This window comes from Triturus cristatus, chromosome 1_2, assembly GCF_964204655.1.
Source record: "Triturus cristatus chromosome 1_2, aTriCri1.1, whole genome shotgun sequence".
NCBI lineage: Eukaryota > Metazoa > Chordata > Amphibia > Caudata > Salamandridae > Triturus > Triturus cristatus.
Window position 1 is genome coordinate 716575241 of NC_140580.1, and position 20508 is coordinate 716595748.

Below are 20508 nucleotides of genomic sequence, written 5' to 3' on the forward strand. Positions count from 1 at the left end.
CTGTGGTACAGGTATATAAAACATCCAAACTATTTTAAGATGTCTGATACTGTGACTATTGCTTTGGCCAGTATTGCAATGCCAAGAATAATAAAAACAGCCTTTTATACAAAATGCTATTAAGTGTAATCACTTGGACCTTCCATAACCTCAACATACAGAAGAATACTCAATATTTTTGTGTAAGCAGGGTGGCAAACCTTCCTACAGGTCTTCAATTGATACAGGGAAGCATAGTTCGAAGCCACAGGCCGATGCACTCCATGACATCAACAGACAGGTACACAGTGGTGGGTGTGATTAATGCTTCTGAAACATGACACAACCTTCGTTCTCTCACACAATGCATACAGCGCAGCATCAGCAGTGCAAGAGTCGCTTCCAGAACAGACAGAGCCCGGCATTAGCAGTGTAGCTTTCCCTCTTATACCAAACTGATACATCATGTGCATCAATTGACAATCCTTCCATGATCATAGAAGTACACCACACTATTCTGCACACAAAGGCACAGATGGGCATCAGCAGTGCAAACCTCCATTCCTTATGAAATAGGTACAACATAGGTCAGAAATGCAAGCTTCCCTTCTTTAGGGAACCAGGACAGCATGGTAACAGCGGTGGACCCAATGCTACGGCGGGGAACACATAATTTAAGAGATAGCCTCAGTTCATGAAGCACTGTGTCCCAAGTGTCCGAGTGCCACACCATACCTGAGTGACGCTACAACACTGCATTGATCGGATTACTGTGGTCATCATCCCAGGTGGCCAGTGCGAAGTCTCTAAAAGGAGCATTGGCAGAAAAGTGTACATAGGAATTAATTCCATGATCCTCACAAAATTAAGGGTGGGACTTAAAAATGAAAATCTTGTGATTTACGAGGCATGCCAGTATTTGGGTGCCTCTGAGCTTTAAAGACAGGTAACACAACTGACATACGCCTAGAATTGAAACAATTTCAAATCTAATTTACATCAGAATCATGGTTGTTACTTATTCATTTCATACTGCTATCAAGCTTTGGCAAAACCGATATCAAGGCTGGCAGTAAATGAGGCGCAGTTACTGCCAGCCTGGCACCTCGTAAGCAAGAATTATAAGTACAAAGTGCGGGTTTACGCACCTCTTGCAGGTTTTCAAAACACATAAATAAAAGGCACTGTCATTTACAATTCCAATAGCTCAAACTTGCGCAAATGCGAGACCTATTGCATTGCAAATGCTAGTTTTGTTTTAATCACTATACTGTAGTGTCTTTCATCTGTCTTCCTTGTCTACTTTTCTCGCTGTCTGTATTCTTGCTCTATCCGCCCTGCTTCCATTGTGGTCTGATGCCACCTGCCCTCCCTCCGGTTGTTGCCCCTCCCGCCCTCCTTTAGGTTGTTGCGCCACCCGTCCCTCCCACTCTCCCTTATGTTTTTGCCCTACCTCCCCCCTTCTGCCCCTCTTGTTGTTGCACCGGTCTCTCCCTCCTTCTCGTTGTTGCCCCAGCTCTTCCCACACTCTTTCTCGCCCACCCTCGCTCTCCTTCCACCCCTCAGTTTGTCTCTCTAGCCCCACCCTCCCTCCCTCAGTTTGTCTCTCTAGCCCCACCCTCCCTCCCTCAGTTTGTCTCTCTAGCCCCACCCTCCCTCCCTCAGTTTGTCTCTCTAGCCCCACCCTCCCTCCCTCAGTTTGTCTCTCTAGCCCCACCCTCCCTCCCTCAGTTTGTCTCTCTAGCCCCACCCTCCCTCCCTCAGTTTGTCTCTCTAGCCCCACCCTCCCTCCCTCAGTTTGTCTCTCTAGCCCCACCCTCCCTCCCTCAGTTTGTCTCTCCAGCCCCACCCTCCCTCCCTACCTCAGTTTGTCTCTCCAGCCCCACCGTCCCTCCCTCCGTTTGTCTCTCCAGCCCCACCCTCCCTCCCTCCGGTTGTTTCTCCAGCCCCACCCTCCCACACTCCCTCTGGTTGTCTCTCCAACCCCACAATCCCACTGGTTCTCTCTCCAGCCCCACCCTCCCTCCCTCTGGTTCTCTCTCCAGCCCCACCCTCCCTCCCTCTGGTTCTCTCTCCAGCCCCACCCTCCCTCCCTCTGGTTCTCTCTCCAGCCCCACCCTCCCTCCCTCTGGTTCTCTCTCCAGCCCCACCCTCCCTCCCTCTGGTTCTCTCTCCAGCCCCACCCTCCCTCCCTCTGGTTCTCTCTCCAGCCCCACCCTCCCTCCCTCTGGTTCTCTCTCCAGCCCCACCCTCCCTCCCTCTGGTTCTCTCTCCAGCCCCACCCTCCCTCCCTCTGGTTCTCTCTCCAGCCCCACCCTCCCTCCCTCTGGTTTTCTCTCCAGCCCCACCCTCCCTCCCCTCCGGTTGCTTCTCCAGCCCCACCCTCCCTCCCTCCCGGTTGTTTCTCCAGTCCCATCCTCCCTCCCTCCCGGTTGTTTCTCCAGCCCCATCCTCCCTCCCTCCCGGTTGTTTCTCCAGCCCCACCCTCCCTCCCTCCGGTTGTTTCTCCAGCCCCACCCTCCCTCCCTCCGGTTGTTTCTCCAGCCCCACCCTCCCTCCCTCCGGTTGTTTCTCCAGCCCCACCCTCCCTCCCTCCGGTTGTTTCTCCAGCCCCACCCTCCCTCCCTCCGGTTGTTTCTCCAGCCCCACCCTCCCTCCCTCCGGTTGTTTCTCCAGCCCCACCCTCCCTCCCTCCGGTTGTTTCTCCAGCCCCACCCTCCCTCCCTCCGGTTGTTTCTCCAGCCCCACCCTCCCTCCCTCCGGTTGTTTCTCCAGCCCCACCCTCCCTCCCTCCGGTTGTTTCTCCAGCCCCACCCTCCCTCCCTCCGGTTGTTTCTCCAGCCCCACCCTCCCTCCCTCCGGTTGTTTCTCCAGCCCCACCCTCCCTCCCTCCGGTTGTTTCTCCAGCCCCACCCTCCCTCCCTCCGGTTGTTTCTCCAGCCCCACCCTCCCTCCCTCCGGTTGTTTCTCCAGCCCCACCCTCCCTCCCTCCGGTTGTTTCTCCAGCCCCACCCTCCCTCCCTCCGGTTGTTTCTCCAGCCCCACCCACTCTCACTCCGGTTGTTTCTCCAGCCCCACCCACTCTCACTCCGGTTGTCTCTCCAGCCCCACCCACTCTCACTCCGGTTGTCTCTCCAGCCCCACCCACTCTCACTCCGGTTGTCTCTCCAGCCCCACCCACTCTCACTCCGGTTGTCTCTCCAGCCCCACCCACTCTCACTCCGGTTGTCTCTCCAGCCCCACCCACTCTCCCTCCGGTTGTCTCTCCAGCCCCACCCACTCTCCCTCCCTCCCTCTGGTTGTCTCTCCAGCCCCACCCACTCTCCCTCCCTCCCTCTGGTTGTCTCTCCAGCCCCACCCACTCTCCCTCCCTCCCTCTGGTTGTCTCTCCAGCCCCACCCACTCTCCCTCCCTCTGGTTGTCTCTCGTTGCCTGTCTTGCCCCCTCCCCTTATCCTCCTTCCGGCTATTGTTTTCGTCCCCCACCCTCGCTCCAGTTGTTGGTTTGTCCTTCCGGTTGTTGCTTTGCTCCCTCCAGTTGTTGCTTTGCCCCCCTCTGCCCTCACTCCGGCTGCTGCTTTGCCCCCTCCGCCCTCCCTCCCTCTGGTTGCTGCTTTGCGCCCCCACCCTCCCTCCCTCTGGTTTTCTCTCCAGCCCCACCCTCCCTCCCTCCCGGTTGTTTCTCCAGTCCCTCCCGGTTGTTTCTCCAGCCCCATCCTCCCTCCCTCCCGGTTGTTTCTCCAGCCCCACCCTCCCTCCCTCCGGTTGTTTCTCCAGCCCCACCCTCCCTCCCTCCGGTTGTTTCTCCAGCCCCACCCTCCCTCCCTCCGGTTGTTTCTCCAGCCCCACCCTCCCTCCCTCCCTCTGGTTGCTGCTTTGCGCCCCCACCCTCCCTCCCTCCCGGTTGTTTCTCCAGTCCCTCCCGGTTGTTTCTCCAGCCCCACCCTCCCTCCCTCCGGTTGTTTCTCCAGCCCCACCCTCCCTCCCTCCGGTTGTTTCTCCAGCCCCACCCTCCCTCCCTCCGGTTGTTTCTCCAGCCCCACCCTCCCTCCGGTTGTTTCTCCAGCCCCACCCTCCCTCCGGTTGTCTCTCCAGCCCCACCCTCCCTCCGGTTGTCTCTCCAGCCCCACCCTCCCTCCGGTTGTCTCTCCAGCCCCACCCTCCCTCCGGTTGTCTCTCCAGCCCCACCCTCCCTCCGGTTGTCTCTCCAGCCCCACCCACTCTCACTCCGGTTGTCTCTCCAGCCCCACCCACTCTCACTCCGGTTGTCTCTCCAGCCCCACCCTCCCTCCGGTTGTCTCTCCAGCCCCACCCACTCTCACTCCGGTTGTCTCTCCAGCCCCACCCACTCTCACTCCGGTTGTCTCTCCAGCCCCACCCACTCTCCCTCCGGTTGTCTCTCCAGCCCCACCCACTCTCCCTCCCTCCCTCTGGTTGTCTCTCCAGCCCCACCCACTCTCCCTCCCTCCCTCTGGTTGTCTCTCCAGCCCCACCCACTCTCCCTCCCTCCCTCTGGTTGTCTCTCCAGCCCCACCCACTCTCCCTCCCTCCCTCTGGTTGTCTCTCCAGCCCCACCCACTCTCCCTCCCTCCCTCTGGTTGTCTCTCCAGCCCCACCCACTCTCCCTCCCTCTGGTTGTCTCTCGTTGCCTGTCTTGCCCCCTCCCCTTATCCTCCTTCCGGCTATTGTTTTCGTCCCCCACCCTCGCTCCAGTTGTTGGTTTGTCCTTCCGGTTGTTGCTTTGCTCCCTCCAGTTGTTGCTTTGCCCCCCCTCTGCCCTCACTCCGGCTGCTGCTTTGCCCCCTCCGCCCTCCCTCCCTCTGGTTGCTGCTTTGCGCCCCCACCCTCCCTCCCTCTGGTTTTCTCTCCAGCCCCACCCTCCCTCCCTCCCGGTTGTTTCTCCAGTCCCTCCCGGTTGTTTCTCCAGCCCCATCCTCCCTCCCTCCCGGTTGTTTCTCCAGCCCCACCCTCCCTCCGGTTGTTTCTCCAGCCCCACCCTCCCTCCCTCCGGTTGTTTCTCCAGCCCCACCCTCCCTCCCTCCGGTTGTTTCTCCAGCCCCACCCTCCCTCCCTCCCTCTGGTTGCTGCTTTGCGCCCCCACCCTCCCTCCCTCCCGGTTGTTTCTCCAGTCCCTCCCGGTTGTTTCTCCAGTCCCTCCCGGTTGTTTCTCCAGCCCCACCCTCCCTCCCTCCCGGTTGTTTCTCCAGCCCCACCCTCCCTCCCTCCCGGTTGTTTCTCCAGCCCCACCCTCCCTCCCTCCCGGTTGTTTCTCCAGCCCCACCCTCCCTCCCTCCGGTTGTTTCTCCAGCCCCACCCTCCCTCCCTCCGGTTGTTTCTCCAGCCCCACCCTCCCTCCCTCCGGTTGTTTCTCCAGCCCCACCCTCCCTCCCTCCGGTTGTTTCTCCAGCCCCACCCTCCCTCCCTCCGGTTGTTTCTCCAGCCCCACCCTCCCTCCCTCCGGTTGTTTCTCCAGCCCCTCCCTCCCTCCGGTTGTTTCTCCAGCCCCACCCTCCCTCCCTCCGGTTGTTTCTCCAGCCCCACCCTCCCTCCCTCCGGTTGTTTCTCCAGCCCCACCCTCCCTCCCTCCGGTTGTTTCTCCAGCCCCACCCTCCCTCCCTCCGGTTGTTTCTCCAGCCCCACCCTCCCTCCCTCCGGTTGTTTCTCCAGCCCCACCCTCCCTCCCTCCGGTTGTTTCTCCAGCCCCACCCTCCCTCCCTCCGGTTGTTTCTCCAGCCCCACCCTCCCTCCCTCCGGTTGTTTCTCCAGCCCCACCCTCCCTCCCTCCGGTTGTTTCTCCAGCCCCACCCTCCCTCCCTCCGGTTGTCTCTCCAGCCCCACCCTCCCTCCCTCCGGTTGTCTCTCCAGCCCCACCCTCCCTCCCTCCGGTTGTCTCTCCAGCCCCACCCTCCCTCCCTCCGGTTGTCTCTCCAGCCCCACCCTCCCTCCCTCCGGTTGTCTCTCCAGCCCCACCCTCCCTCCCTCCGGTTGTCTCTCCAGCCCCACCCTCCCTCCCTCCGGTTGTCTCTCCAGCCCCACCCTCCCTCCCTCCGGTTGTCTCTCCAGCCCCACCCTCCCTCCCTCCGGTTGTCTCTCCAGCCCCACCCACTCTCCCTCCCTCCCTCTGGTTGTCTCTCCAGCCCCACCCACTCTCCCTCCCTCCCTCTGGTTGTCTCTCCAGCCCCACCCACTCTCCCTCCCTCTGGTTGTCTCTCGTTGCCTGTCTTGCCCCCTCCCCTTATCCTCCTTCCGGCTATTGTTTTCGTCCCCCACCCTCGCTCCAGTTGTTGGTTTGTCCTTCCGGTTGTTGCTTTGCTCCCTCCAGTTGTTGCTTTGCCCCCCCTCTGCCCTCACTCCGGCTGCTGCTTTGCCCCCTCCGCCCTCCCTCCCTCTGGTTGCTGCTTTGCGCCCCCACCCTCCCTCCCTCTGGTTTTCTCTCCAGCCCCACCCTCCCTCCCTCCCGGTTGTTTCTCCAGTCCCTCCCGGTTGTTTCTCAAGCCCCATCCTCCCTCCCTCCCGGTTGTTTCTCCAGCCCCACCCTCCCTCCCTCCGGTTGTTTCTCCAGCCCCACCCTCCCTCCCTCCGGTTGTTTCTCCAGCCCCACCCTCCCTCCCTCCGGTTGTTTCTCCAGCCCCACCCTCCCTCCCTCCCTCTGGTTGCTGCTTTGCGCCCCCACCCTCCCTCCCTCTGGTTTTCTCTCCAGCCCCACCCTCCCTCCCTCCCGGTTGTTTCTCCAGTCCCTCCCGGTTGTTTCTCCAGCCCCATCCTCCCTCCCTCCCGGTTGTTTCTCCAGCCCCACCCTCCCTCCCTCCGGTTGTTTCTCCAGCCCCACCCTCCCTCCCTCCGGTTGTTTCTCCAGCCCCACCCTCCCTCCCTCCGGTTGTTTCTCCAGCCCCACCCTCCCTCCCTCCGGTTGTTTCTCCAGCCCCACCCTCCCTCCCTCCGGTTGTTTCTCCAGCCCCACCCTCCCTCCCTCCGGTTGTTTCTCCAGCCCCACCCTCCCTCCCTCCGGTTGTTTCTCCAGCCCCACCCTCCCTCCCTCCGGTTGTTTCTCCAGCCCCACCCTCCCTCCCTCCGGTTGTTTCTCCAGCCCCACCCTCCCTCCCTCCGGTTGTTTCTCCAGCCCCACCCTCCCTCCCTCCGGTTGTTTCTCCAGCCCCACCCTCCCTCCCTCCGGTTGTTTCTCCAGCCCCACCCTCCCTCCCTCCGGTTGTTTCTCCAGCCCCACCCTCCCTCCCTCCGGTTGTTTCTCCAGCCCCACCCTCCCTCCCTCCGGTTGTCTCTCCAGCCCCACCCTCCCTCCCTCCGGTTGTTTCTCCAGCCCCACCCTCCCTCCCTCCGGTTGTCTCTCCAGCCCCACCCTCCCTCCCTCCGGTTGTCTCTCCAGCCCCACCCTCCCTCCCTCCGGTTGTCTCTCCAGCCCCACCCTCCCTCCCTCCGGTTGTCTCTCCAGCCCCACCCTCCCTCCCTCCGGTTGTCTCTCCAGCCCCACCCTCCCTCCCTCCGGTTGTCTCTCCAGCCCCACCCTCTCTCACTCTGGTTGTCTCTCCAGCCCCACCCACTCTCACTCTGGTTGTCTCTCCAGCCCCACCCACTCTCACTCTGGTTGTCTCTCCAGCCCCACCCACTCTCACTCTGGTTGTCTCTCCAGCCCCACCCACTCTCACTCTGGTTGTCTCTCCAGCCCCACCCACTCACTCCCTCCCTCTGGTTGTCTCTCCAGCCCCACCCACTCACTCCCTCCCTCTGGTTGTCTCTCCAGCCCCACCCACTCTCCCTCCCTCCGGTTGTCTCTCCAGCCCCACCCACTCTCCCTCCCTCCCTCTGGTTGTCTCTCCAGCCCCACCCACTCTCCCTCCCTCTGGTTGTCTCTCGTTGCCTGTCTTGCCCCCTCCCCTTATCCTCCTTCCGGCTATTGTTTTCGTCCCCCACCCTCGCTCCAGTTGTTGGTTTGTCCTTCCGGTTGTTGCTTTGCTCCCTCCAGTTGTTGCTTTGCCCCCCCTCTGCCCTCACTCCGGCTGCTGCTTTGCCCCCTCCGCCCTCCCTCCCTCTGGTTGCTGCTTTGCGCCCCCACCCTCCCTCCCTCTGGTTGCTGCTTTGCGCCCCCACCCTCCCTCCCTCTGGTTGCTGCTTTGCGCCCCCACCCTCCCTCCCTCTGGTTGCTGCTTTGCGCCCCCACCCTCCCTCCCTCTGGTTGCTGCTTTGCGCCCCCACCCTCCCTCCCTCTGGTTGCTGCTTTGCGCCCCCACCCTCCCTCCCTCTGGTTGCTGCTTTGCGCCCCCACCCTCCCTCCCTCTGGTTGCTGCTTTGCGCCCCCACCCTCCCTCCCTCCCTCTGGTTGCTGCTTTGCGCCCCCACCCTCCCTCCCTCCCTCTGGTTGCTGCTTTGCGCCCCCACCCTCCCTCCCTCCCTCTGGTTGCTGATTTGCGCCCCCACCCTCCCTCCCTCTGGTTGCTGATTTGCGCCCCCACCCTCCCTCCCTCTGGTTGCTGATTTGCGCCCCCACCCTCCCTCCCTCTGGTTGCTGATTTGCGCCCCCACCCTCCCTCCCTCTGGTTGTTGCTTTGCGCCCCCACCCTCCCTCCCTCTGGTTGTTGCTTTGCGCCCCCACCCTCCCTCCCTCTGGTTGTTGCTTTGCGCCCCCACCCTCCCTCCCTCTGGTTGTTGCTTTGCGCCCCCACCCTCCCTCCCTCTGGTTGTTGCTTTGCGCCCCCACCCTCCCTCCCTCTGGTTGTTGCTTTGCGCCCCCACCCTCCCTCCCTCTGGTTGTTGCTTTGCGCCCCCACCCTCCCTCCCTCTGGTTGTTGCTTTGCGCCCCCACCCTCCCTCCCTCCGGTTGTTGCTTTGCGCCCCCTTCTGCCCTCCCTCCGGTAGTTGCTTTGCCTCCCCTTCTGCCCTCCCTCCGGTTGTTGCTTTGCCTCCCCTTCGCCCCCCCCCCCCCCCCATATCCCAGTTGTTGCCTTGGCCCGGCTGACCTCCCTCTCCCAGGTTGTTGCCCCAGCCCTGCCCTCGCTTTCTCCCTATTATTGTTGGTCGTCCCTCCCACCCTCTCTCCATTCTCTCCCATTGTTGCTCCCACTGCAAGTCCAGTTGTTGTCCTGCCTCCACCCGCTCTCCCTCAGGTTGTTGCCCTGGACGTTTCCCCGTCCCCACCACTATCCATGTCTTGGGCCTTTTTCCTCCCTTCCACCCTCCAATGTTGCCTCCCACCCTGCCTTCACCCAGGCTATAACACCAATATGGCGTGCCAGTACTGGCCACGTCGTAGAGTTGTATTTATTTAAATGTGTTCTTACTTTAAGCCATGCTGTGAAGCAGCTGGGCTGTGATACAACATGATTAAGACCTTGATTAAAGCCCATACCTTGTGTAAGTGAGACCTATTGGCTTTGCTAATGGTTGTTTCTCCCCTTTGAGAGAACCTTCAAATACGTGATTTTAGGGAGTGTGTTGCACAAAAGCCTCTTGTGTTTTATTTCACATCTATGTTGCTCCAGCTATAATAAGAATGTAGGCCACAGATATGGCTCAAAAGGCAACTGACTTGCCCCTGATTTCGCTAGTGACACTAATAAATGCCTTTCAGTGCAGTGATATTGTCTAAAGTACTATGGGAAAACATTTCCGCATGTTATTTTCAAATTTACCTTTTTCTAACTTTGAAGCAATTTTTATCATGTTTGTCATGGTTTGTTGTATGGTTTGCATAGCAAATAGTTTCATGGCTCAGCTCATGCACGTGTTTTTCGAGACGAGCCAGGCCCTTGGTTCGGATCTCCGTGTTAATATATTGGCTTGCCCACCTCCATCTACCCAGTTTGCCGCAAAATTGACTTGATGTCACTGTTGCTGCAGATGGCCGATCCGACTTTCCTTGCCAGGCCAAGTCCTGACTGCAATTATTATGGGGTTGTCTCACCTCACACAGCCCCCACCCTCCTGAAGCTACGTCCTGTTTACATATACTGCTCACAATCAGTAGTTCATCTTTAAGGCGGTCGAGTCACTTCCAAGTTGCATATCACTGAAAATAGTAGTTGAAGTGAAAAGTGGTTTTATTTGGCTACTAAAAAGGTTTACAATTTAGGAAAAATTGCAGCGCTTAGTTTTTGCTTTTTCATTAGCACCTAAAATTAAAATAGTTTAAAGACTCCTATGGAGCCCATTTTTTTTTTTTTTTGTCCTCAGACGTGAATGTGATGTTGCAAACCACGGCTATTAAGATATAAAATTGTGAGTTTATATAGAAAGTGCTTCCCAAAATAGCTAACCCTCATAGTAGCTCAGCATTTGCTCTTAACTTTGTTACTGAAGGGCTCCCATTTCTCAACCCATTTCCTCTTTTTTTATCTCCCTTTCTTATACTTTCCCATACGCCCTTAATCTTTACGTTTCTATTCATTGGTAGCCTAGAGCCCATGTGCTGCAACTTAGCAACAGTGCTATAAATGGGGCCAGCATGTTCTGCAACTGTATTACTAACCTAGAGCGACCACCTTTCACAACGTAGAATTCTTGATGGTCACAGTGAAAATTCCTGAGCGTTAATTTTAAGCATTGACAGTCTGGACAAAGTTCCAGTTTTATTTACCTAACACAAAAATTCAACAAATTGTGAATGACTATCAAAATGAACAGATGGATGAAGGATTTGGGTTAAAAGGATATATTTTACAGTACAATTAACTACATTTAGAAGTTGAACGACAATATGCAACAATCCAGGGTCTCGCACCGAGGTATATACAGAGGAGGAATGGTTGCCCCGAGCATTGGCAATGGCTGAAACTATTTGTAAGCATTCCACCAGCCACCTTTGTGTGTTCTTCAGTACGACAGGATGAGTTCCGAGCTCACTGTGCCACAGGACTCGAGCTATGCCTCACTAACTAGGTCAAAACGTTCTGGGGAATGTTTGTGGTCCCATTCAGAGGGGACCTAGCTTGGCTGTTCGGGCTGTATAGTGAGTGACAAAACGATGTACTGGAATGCAGCCCTGAGCTGTTGCCAGTGGATGAGATTATTTGTAAGTTTTTCACTCATCGACTTGTGTTTTGCCTGTAATTTAGGGTCTGAAAAGTAATGGTCCCACCTCTTGAGAACCATAAATTTCTGACAGATGTCCTCAATGGACAATTAAATGTTTTAAGGACATAAATCTTAAATACTGAACTGCCTTTGTAAAATACCATCAGGTATCAACCTCTGCATATTGAGGGCTGCAGTAGTGTTAATATGCACTTTAGATGTGTGGATTGATGCGTAGCCAAATGTGATACATGCACTGTCTAGTTTTGCTAAACACATCTTGGGGACATTCTGAAAGCTTCCCTGGGAATATATTCGGCCGATGCTTAACATTAGCTTTGTGGTTTGTAACTCAAGTTTGCTTGCTTTCTATTTACTGGCTTTGTTTTCGGCTGTCCTGCGCAAATGTGTCCCTATGAAGTTAACAAAGCAATTTCACACCAACTCGTATTCTTCCTCAAGTGCTAATTTTTGTAAACAGGCCTGTAAATCTTGTTCTTATCTCGTCACATTTACTGTGAATTCAAAGACGGATGTCAAATGTCAGGCTCTGTCTTCCAAGGGAGTTCTACGCCATGCCACTCTACGCCATGCCACTCTACTGTACAGTAGTCTAATCCATCCCACTGCATTCTATAGTGCTGCATTGTATACTGCCGAATTCTATGCCTCTGCACTCCGTCACTTCATTCCACAGCACTATAATCTTCAACACTGTACACCAGTTCACTCTACTTCATGCCACTCACTGTGCACTGCTCCACTCTACACCATTCCAGTACACTCCACTCAACTAACGTTTCACCATGCTAAACAGCAGCCACACTGGTGTACAACATGGCTAAAACACATTGGCAAAGCAAATAGCTCTTGCATAGATGAGACCTATTGGCTTTACCAGTGCTTTTTTTTCTTGAAGTCTTGTAAGATGCACCAAGCTAAATATTGACAAATTGCATATTAGTTAGTATGGTAGTTTTTTGTTTTTCCGTATCCCACAATTTAGCAAAACTCCTCTATAGGGACTAGAAGATGTTCTTGATTGTCTGTATATGTAATGAATTGGCTATTGCCCTGAAGCCTTTTATCCAGCTTTTGTCCTTATCTCCAGCCCGTATCGCACTGCAAAACTATTTTCTTTGGGAAATAGTGGGGTTACAGTATGCTGAGCCTACTTGTTTATTTTGTTTGTTGCATTGTGAAGGTTAAAACTAGCAATTTCTGTTTGAGCACACTCTAGGAATTTACGCAAATGGAGCACACGTTTGTTTTATTGATAGTTCAAGAACGATCCACGCACACCATGGAAATTGGCGGTTTTGTGCATGCACTAGTTCTATTGAAAAAGGGTGCTACTTGAATCTTTTTTTTTTATTTACATTTTCCAATAGGTTCTTACCCATCTCCCAAGGCAGGAGCCACATTGGTGGTGTACAAGGAGCTATTGGTGCTATTTGGTGGTTGGACGAGGCCTAGTCCCTATCCGCTGCATCAACCTGAAAGGTTCTTTGATGAAATTCATACTTACTCGCCTTCAAAAAACTGGTAAGCGAAACTAGAAAAAGATGCACTGGGATTTTTGAGTTTGAATAAGTTGCAAGTGCCTCTGCCCCCAACACATGCTTTGACCGATCAACCTGGGTCAATTGCTGGGTTTCTAGCGAAGGGCTACTGTGTTCCTGGTTCTTGGTTTGCCTCTGGTTTCATTGGGTTTTGCTCCATTAGGAATGTTTATAAGGAAAGACTTTCTCAAAATAGTTGAATACTCTTCCTCTCCTCTGCCTGTAAAAGGAGCACCTCTGTCCCTTTTGCCTGTGCCAAGTAATTTTCCATGCTCCTTCGTGGCATCCTTTCTGCTTATCTTAATTCGCCTCAGATGCTGTTCATTAATCTTTTTCCTACTTCTGCCTTCTGCACAGTGGCTCCATACAATGCGTGGTAATGATTCAGGAAGTTGTATTTCCTGGGTTTCCATGTTTGGCTTTACTAGGCAAACACCTGAAAACTCTAGTACTGATGTAGCCTGTTCTGAAGCAGTCTTCCCCATTCACTTACTTCTAAGTTTCGTCCTTAAGCCAAGTTTACAATTGTATTAATCTTTGCTCTACTGAAGTAGAGCAAAGATTAATACAATCCGTGCTTCATCACTTTCCTGGAGGATTTATTCTTCTGTTTGCTAAATAAGCTGTTTTCTATTTGGAAAATGCATGACCTGTTTTTTGCTCATCATATTTTTCAGTTTGTATTATAGCCTTGAATTCTAAAGCCAAGTATGGTTATTGATAAAGGATGTGGCTCTCTTCTTTCAGGTGGAACTGCATTGTGACGACCCATGGGCCACCTCCTATGGCAGGGCACTCCTCTTGCGTAATTGGTGACAAAATGATCGTCTTTGGAGGCTCATTAGGATCACGACAGATGTAAGTTTGTTTCCTCCAATGCCTTTTTTATGATCACTGATAAGTTCTTTATAGGCAGAAGAATGTTACAAGCATTCAGTAGCACTAGTTTTGCAGATTTGTTTTCATTCATGTTATTCTAAGACTGGCAGTGGTATTGTGCTAAGGCAAATGTTGTTTCCGCAGAAGCCTATGGCAGCACTTAATTGGTACAATCCCAAGTAAGGGGAGATGTTGGCCAGCAAATATGTTTAGAGCATTTATCCAGTGCTGAGCACTGCATTATTGCCATTGCAGATGTCCTTGTGCTGTCGAATCTGCCCAGTTACATCACTGACTTTTCTTTTTGGAGAATTGCTTTGTGGCTAAAAAGATGCATTTAGCATTGCAGTTTTTCCCCCATTACCATATCAATAAATAGTAGGAAAAGTAGGCAAAGCTGAGATCTTCTAAGGGAGAAAGCAATAATAAATCCAGGTAACGGGACCTTTAAAATATGCTTTACATACTAAGGAACAGGTGCTACTATTGTATTCTATACAGCTGACTGGGAGATGCAGTTTCAGGGGGTCCCGGGTGTTGTGTGCAATTTGAAGGGAAAGCAGAGACTGTTCTGCAGAGGCTTTTGTGACTGACGTAGAGGGGGTTGGAGTGCAGGTTACACACAAGTTGTGAATGGATGACTTGGACACCGGAAGTTGGGGGTGGATGGGCACATGACAGAGAAATTGGGATGGCAGATTAAATTAAAACTGGGTAAGATTATGTAGAGACATGGGTGATATCGGGGATTTGGGATGGAGAGACATGGGGTGCAGAGTGAGAGATCTTGATGAATGATGGGTGTTAAACATAGACTCTTGTATACTGCCTATTGGGCTGATCTGTAAGTACTGGAAAGGCTGTAGGGTAATGGTTAGTGATAATTGGAAGGTGAAGAGGTGGCCTAGGAGAGTTTAATACTAAGTAACGAAGATGCCAGGGAAAGTATGAGGACTTTGGACAATGAATGATGGATGGCTTTGAGATGGACACAAGTGGGACTGGTAGATGTAGGAGCAAAGTGAGGTGGCAGTGAAAACGATGTGGGGGATAGTGCAAGGGGTTGTCGCTAAGACAAGTGTGCCATGAGATGCAGACAATGAACTCTTTGTTAGGTCACATCACTACGCATTGGCACTGGAAGTTGAATGGCAGTATGTGGAGGTGTTGAAAGTGGGGATTAATTTAAGCAGGCATTCTGTGTCTAGCTGGGAATTTGTGATGCATTATCAGAGGGTTGGTACACAATGAGGATGGTAGAGATGAGGCCTGTTTAAGTAAATTTGGGAAGAACAAAGTGATAGGGTGCTGAATGGTGGGCCAGTAGTGGATGCTGTTGAGTGCATAAGAGATGTTGAAACTTTATGGTGGTGGGTGAGGGACAATAGCCATGTGTACTGGGGTGGCACACTACAGTATACAACAAAGCGATGGATGGAATGCTGGAATTAATCTTAACCAGTGCTAATTACTTGTAGCCACATCCCAGTCCTTTATTTTGCATACCATGCCACCTCCGTTAACAGCCATATGCAAATCAGTCTTGACCCTTCTCCAATGGGAACAACCCAGCCCCAACTGCCAGGCCAGATCCTCCCTGAACTGGAATACAAGCAAACTAAGGTGGCATTGTGGGTGAAAAGCTATGGATTGGAATGCGGCCCTAGCTATTGCCAGTGGCTTAGATTACATTAATCACCTTGTGTTTTTTGGTGCCCTAAGTGTGACAGATATGACCAGACGTGGGACCCTGTTCCACTGTGTCACTGAAACCAAGCTATACGTCCCTGATGAGCCCTAATAACCAGGAAATTTGCCCTGGGCTGCTGATGTTCTGGTTCAAGGAGGGCCTGGCAATTTGGCATTTTGTACAATAGGTTCTTTTTCTAGCACCCATCGACTGAGACTGAATTAGGTTTCTCTGTGTTGCTAATTTCTTTGTAGCCATACTTGATTGATGAAACATTTTAACAGCACTACAAATTGGTTATGTATTTGCTCTATACTTTTGTGAAGGCACCTCTTTGGCTTGTATGACTATAGTCTAATTGCAGGGTTCTTCTTAGTAGTGATTGCATTGCAGCATTTTATAGGCGTGCTTTAAGTTTGTCGACATTTATTGGTGCATGGATGAGTGAGCACATCATGAGTGCTCTCGTTGGATACCAGACATTCCGCCTGGCCATTGAAATGGATGTAAAATATTGACATTAAGAGTAATTTTGCAAACTATTTTAAGCATTACAAGGTTATTAGTGGCCACTTGGTCTTAATTTTTGGGGTTTTGCCTGGTAAGAATTAGTAGAGAAGTCTTGCGCAAACTGGTTTCCATACCATAAATATAAGTGTCTTTTTCAGTTATTGGTGTTGTTGGAAAGTGGGTTATTGGTAGGGGCAAATGTAGGTCTGCCACTAACAATAAGGCCACTAACACAGTATAGGGCTCAGAATAGGTCTTAGAAAATTATTCCTATGCTCAATCCTAGGTAGCGTGGCAGCGAGTAGGCAGGTTCAACTTCAAAGACCGGTATGAAAAGCATTTAAAAACACCAATTCTGAAGGCGGGAGGGGGGTTATTGGGGGGTTCGGGTTAGGGGTGGGGGGAGAAAAGTATTGCGGCTGACGGGCCTAGCAAGCATCCCTTCGATTTCCCACCCGACTGTTAGCGGTGGAAGCGAGCTAAGTTGATCTTACCCCCGATGGGGTCAGGGATAGTGTAACTGCCTGATGCCATATTTTCCTCTGTTGAAAACCTTAATAAAAGATTTAAACCTAAAAACACCAATTCGGTAAATAATTATGCCACAACACAAAATAAAAATCCAACACCAATTTATAAAATTAGGAAATATTTTATCTTTTAAATGACACCAAAACGAGAGAAAAAATCTACTGTAGGGTACCGGAGATATGAATTTTTAAAGATTAGTCACTTTCTACGGCTTAAAAACCAACAGTGCCCCCTTTTAGCCATTTTGTTGCCTCTGACTGGGACACATTCACCTTTGGCAATTGTTCTGGAGGATCTCTCGCCACTCTTGTGCAGCCCCCTCCAGCAGGCTGGGTCCAGTTAGAACTCCTTCCTGAGGTTCTGGAAACTCCAAGAGGGTCCTTGAAAATATGAGACTTCAAATTCCTGCAGTCCAATTGAACAAAACCCTTACAAAACCACTGGTAGTACTCCAGGTTGGGGATTCTTTGTGGTGATGGTCCAGGTGAGCTCTGTTAACCTGTAGCTTGCAGGGAGTCCACTCTTTAGTCCTTTTGAAGCAGATTTAATCCACAGGGCTGTAGTTTCAAAAGTTGCAAACTTCAGAGTGCAGGCCTTTGGAAATACACATCAAACTCAGCGCAGACCCTTCTGATTCTCTTAAGTTTCATGCAGCAGATCTGAGAGGCACCACCCCTCTCCGATACTTATTCAGTGTTCTCTGGGGTCAAGCAGGAGGGCACTCCTGTCCAATTAGCTGCAGGCTTCCACCCAAAGGTCTGACCACTTCCTTCAGAGTGGCAAAATGCTAACCCAGAAACCACTATTCTCCCATAATTCAATATGTCACGTTTTTCAGCAGGGAGAGAAGAGCTGGCTAAACACACCCGTAGGATGGGTAATCTCCATAGTCTCTCCCCCTTGCATCTGCTCATTCCTATCTGAAGTCTAGCATCTGCCTTGGGTCAAAGAGGAGAGTTGTAAATGAAACTATATCTTTAGCTTTTCTTCCCCTTCACTTGAAGAGCATTATTTACTTACCCTCTGCCTGGCTCTTACATTCCTATGTCCAGCAACCTCTGGCTTCCTAACCCCAGGGGTCATATATCACCTCTTCAAAGCAGCCAGGTTCACCCACTTATCTCTGACCAATCAGGGCAGAGCAGCACAGGGTTGAATTTTGGCTTACAGACAAAAAAAGTCTTAACTTCTTGTGTGTACATTTTACAATAAATTCAACAATACCATATTGTTGGATTTATCATTACCATTATACTGAGTCCTTTAATCCTAGTTTTATGGCTTTTCTTGCTCCAGTTATTAACTAGTAACCCTTTTCCAATGTTAACCTATGGCATGGGATTGGCAATGTGAAAAGTGACTTGGGCCAATTTTCCAGCACCAGGGCTTATAAAAACATATTTTATAAGTACGCTACATGTATCTACAGGACCCCCACCCCAGGAACACCGAGGGGCGACTTTAGGGGTTCTGAATATGTACAAATATTGCAGATCCTCCCTCCAAAACAGGGCATATAAAACTCATTTTATAAGGGTACACCTTATAGATACCTGATCCCCCACCCCTGGGACACCTAGGGGAGACCCGAATTTGGGCACAATTTACTTTTTAAAAGCAGTTCTGTAGCACAGAGCCACTTGAAAAAAGAAAGAAAGGGCAGCTGGCTTCTAAACTGCCATGCCCTATTATTATACTAGGGACTGATAGGTAGTTTCAATCCCCCTGCCCTATTATGTACTAGGGCCCGATGGGGTAGGTCATTCCAATCACAGGGATACCCACACCCTTAGTGTACCCTAGTGTATGTAGGGGTTTTCACTGTATTTTAGTTTTTTTCAGCATAGCCCTGTGCCTGGTTAGGCAGAGTCGGTCAGTTACCACCAGTACCAGTCAGTTACCACCAGTACCAGTCAGCAACAAGTTGGGGCGTGCCCAGGGCACAGGATGACATTGCAACAGGTGTGGAATGCAGTCTATCCAAATATTTAAAATCAGGGAATTGTTTGGTCAGATGGTAGCAATTACTTCACACATACTACTTCGGAATACCTTCCACGTTTGACATTTAAAATACCAATTTCCTTTTGTATATGTATAAAGAATCTACTTTTGTGTACCTTGAATGTCGTGTGTGAGCATGGCACTAGTTAAAAGAGTAATTGATAAATCGGCATATATTCACTATTCCAGATGGGTGAGTGAGAGCTGAGCTATGAGGACAAAGGTCACAAGGAGGAGAGTGGGGAAACTGGTTTTAAAAGGTTCTTGGTGGTACTATATTCCAAAGAACAGCTTACCTAACTTCAGAAAGGTTCCTGCTCTGTTGTCTAGATTTTACCCCTTACTTATTTTTTTTTTTTTTTATGCAGGAGTAACGACTTGTGGATCCTGGATCTGGAGCACTGGGCATGGTCCAAACCGAACATTTCTGGAACTGGCCCTCACCCACGAGGAGGACAGTCTCAGGTAAGCAGTATGAAGATGTGTAGCTTTCCATATGGTCAGCGCGAGTACTGTTACCTCTGACACAGCTCCAACACCCAAGCACTCTTCCAAACACTGAAATGCATAGGTCGCTGGACCGCCACTGCCTTCGGGCCATGGTCGGATCTGAAAGACTGCTTCGGTCCCCCTGCCCTGGCACCGACTTTCGATACCAAGGCAAAGCCTTCGACATAGACCTCTTCGGACCGAGACAGACCTTCAGGACCGATCCGGCAACCAACCACATCTACCTTAGTGCTGACCAAAAAGCTCTGTTCCACACCAAAACCCTCGGGCCGAAAACTATGGAGCCAAAACTTTCCAAACCTTATTGACTTCCATGTCTCCTGTTGAACCCATTCTCGAGCAAATGGACATTCGAAAATGAAAGATCCTTGAAGGTACAGGACGGATCCTTGCTTCTCCACCACCCAAAGGGAAGCTGTCCTTCCAAGAAGAACTGGACAGCTTTATTTCTCAAGAGGAATGTGAGAAACTGCCTCTTTTTATATAGTTGGCCCCCACTTTTTGCCTGGACATTGATGTGGTCCCCTGTGCCAATGCTGCTTCCCTAAAAGCTATTCCCCAATTGGCCCTTCAGGCCCGCTGGAAGTCCCTAGTAAATGGTACCTGGGTACTGAGGGCATTGGGACTGAAGAGGGTCACCTAGGGACCCCTCACCTAGGCCATGCAGACTGCCAATGCAGTATGCATGGCTTGGTGCAGACAAAATGAGTCTTGACATGGATCACCACCTGTGTGTGATGGCAACTAGCACTGCCTAAGATATAGGTAAGTCACCCCACTAGCAGGTCTTACCAGCCCTAAGGCAGAGTGAGGGCATGAGCATATATGCACCCAATAATAATGGAGTCTATTCCCCGGTGCCAGTGGAGCCATAGAGAGTACACAGGGTGGAAACTTGGCAACTCGAGTTCCACAGCACCATGATGGCTTCACAGGAACACCGGAGTGTTTGGTACCAAACTACATCTCACTGCAAGTCCACACTGATGTCAGTGTGGGATTAATTGCCTTAATTGTAACATGTTCTCAGAGGGCACCTCAGAGGTGCCCCCTGAAAACCTACTGAACCTGGTGTGGGCACTGACTGGCTTTAGGCAGCCTGCCATACACAGTGACATGTTTCTGGACCCCTGGGTGGAGAGCCTCTGCTCTCTGGGACCAGAAACCAAGCACATCCAGGGTGGAGGTGTCAAACCTTCTCCCCCAGGATGGACCAGTGCTCGAAGGGGAAGCTTCAAAGGCCTTCGCCCTTTATAATGCGACCCCCCCCAGCCTCTGCTGCTAGCAGTACATGGCAGCCCCCGATTTACACCCCCACTTTGGGTGGGAAAACCGGTGGAAAAACATAGGAAAGCTAGGAGGTGTGCCCACCATTGCCAACTCCACCCCTCCGGTGGAGGTTGTGAAGCTAAGCACACTTTTCAGTCCCCTCCATCTTAAAGATAAGGGAACTCCTCCAATCAGGTCTAGGTCTATGCCCCCTCCCACAGGAGGATGACATAATGGTGGGTGTAGTCACCCCAGGGAAGGTGCCCATTGGCCCTACCTACTACTCCCCTAAAACACCCCCTAAATTTAGTAGACCTAGAAATCCGTTACCTGCAACTTAAGAAGGACTAAGAGAAGACCAGAACTCCCAAGGACAGTGGTTCTGTCCCTCAAGAAGCCAACACAAAGGACTCTGGTACCCTGCGGATCCGTGAGTCCTGCCTACTCTGCACCTGGCTCCTACGGCCTGTGTCCGGATAGCCACTGACCCAGAACATGTTCCCCAGCGATGCTGACCAAGTCAAACGTCTGCTGACCCCCTCCTGGACTC

The 20508-nt window shown here is 52.0% G+C and overlaps 1 protein-coding gene across 1 annotated transcript in view; it reads left to right on the forward strand.

The window, feature by feature from the left end:
• FBXO42 (F-box protein 42) overlaps nucleotides 1–20508 on the forward strand; it is a 183150-nt gene that overhangs the window by 95863 nt on the left and 66779 nt on the right. Inside the window, exons 5-7 of the mRNA XM_085608595.1 lie at nucleotides 12395–12548; nucleotides 13313–13423; nucleotides 18548–18644. Coding sequence (XP_085464721.1) covers nucleotides 12395–12548; nucleotides 13313–13423; nucleotides 18548–18644 — 362 coding nt within the window. The remainder of the gene's footprint in view (nucleotides 1–12394; nucleotides 12549–13312; nucleotides 13424–18547; nucleotides 18645–20508) is intronic.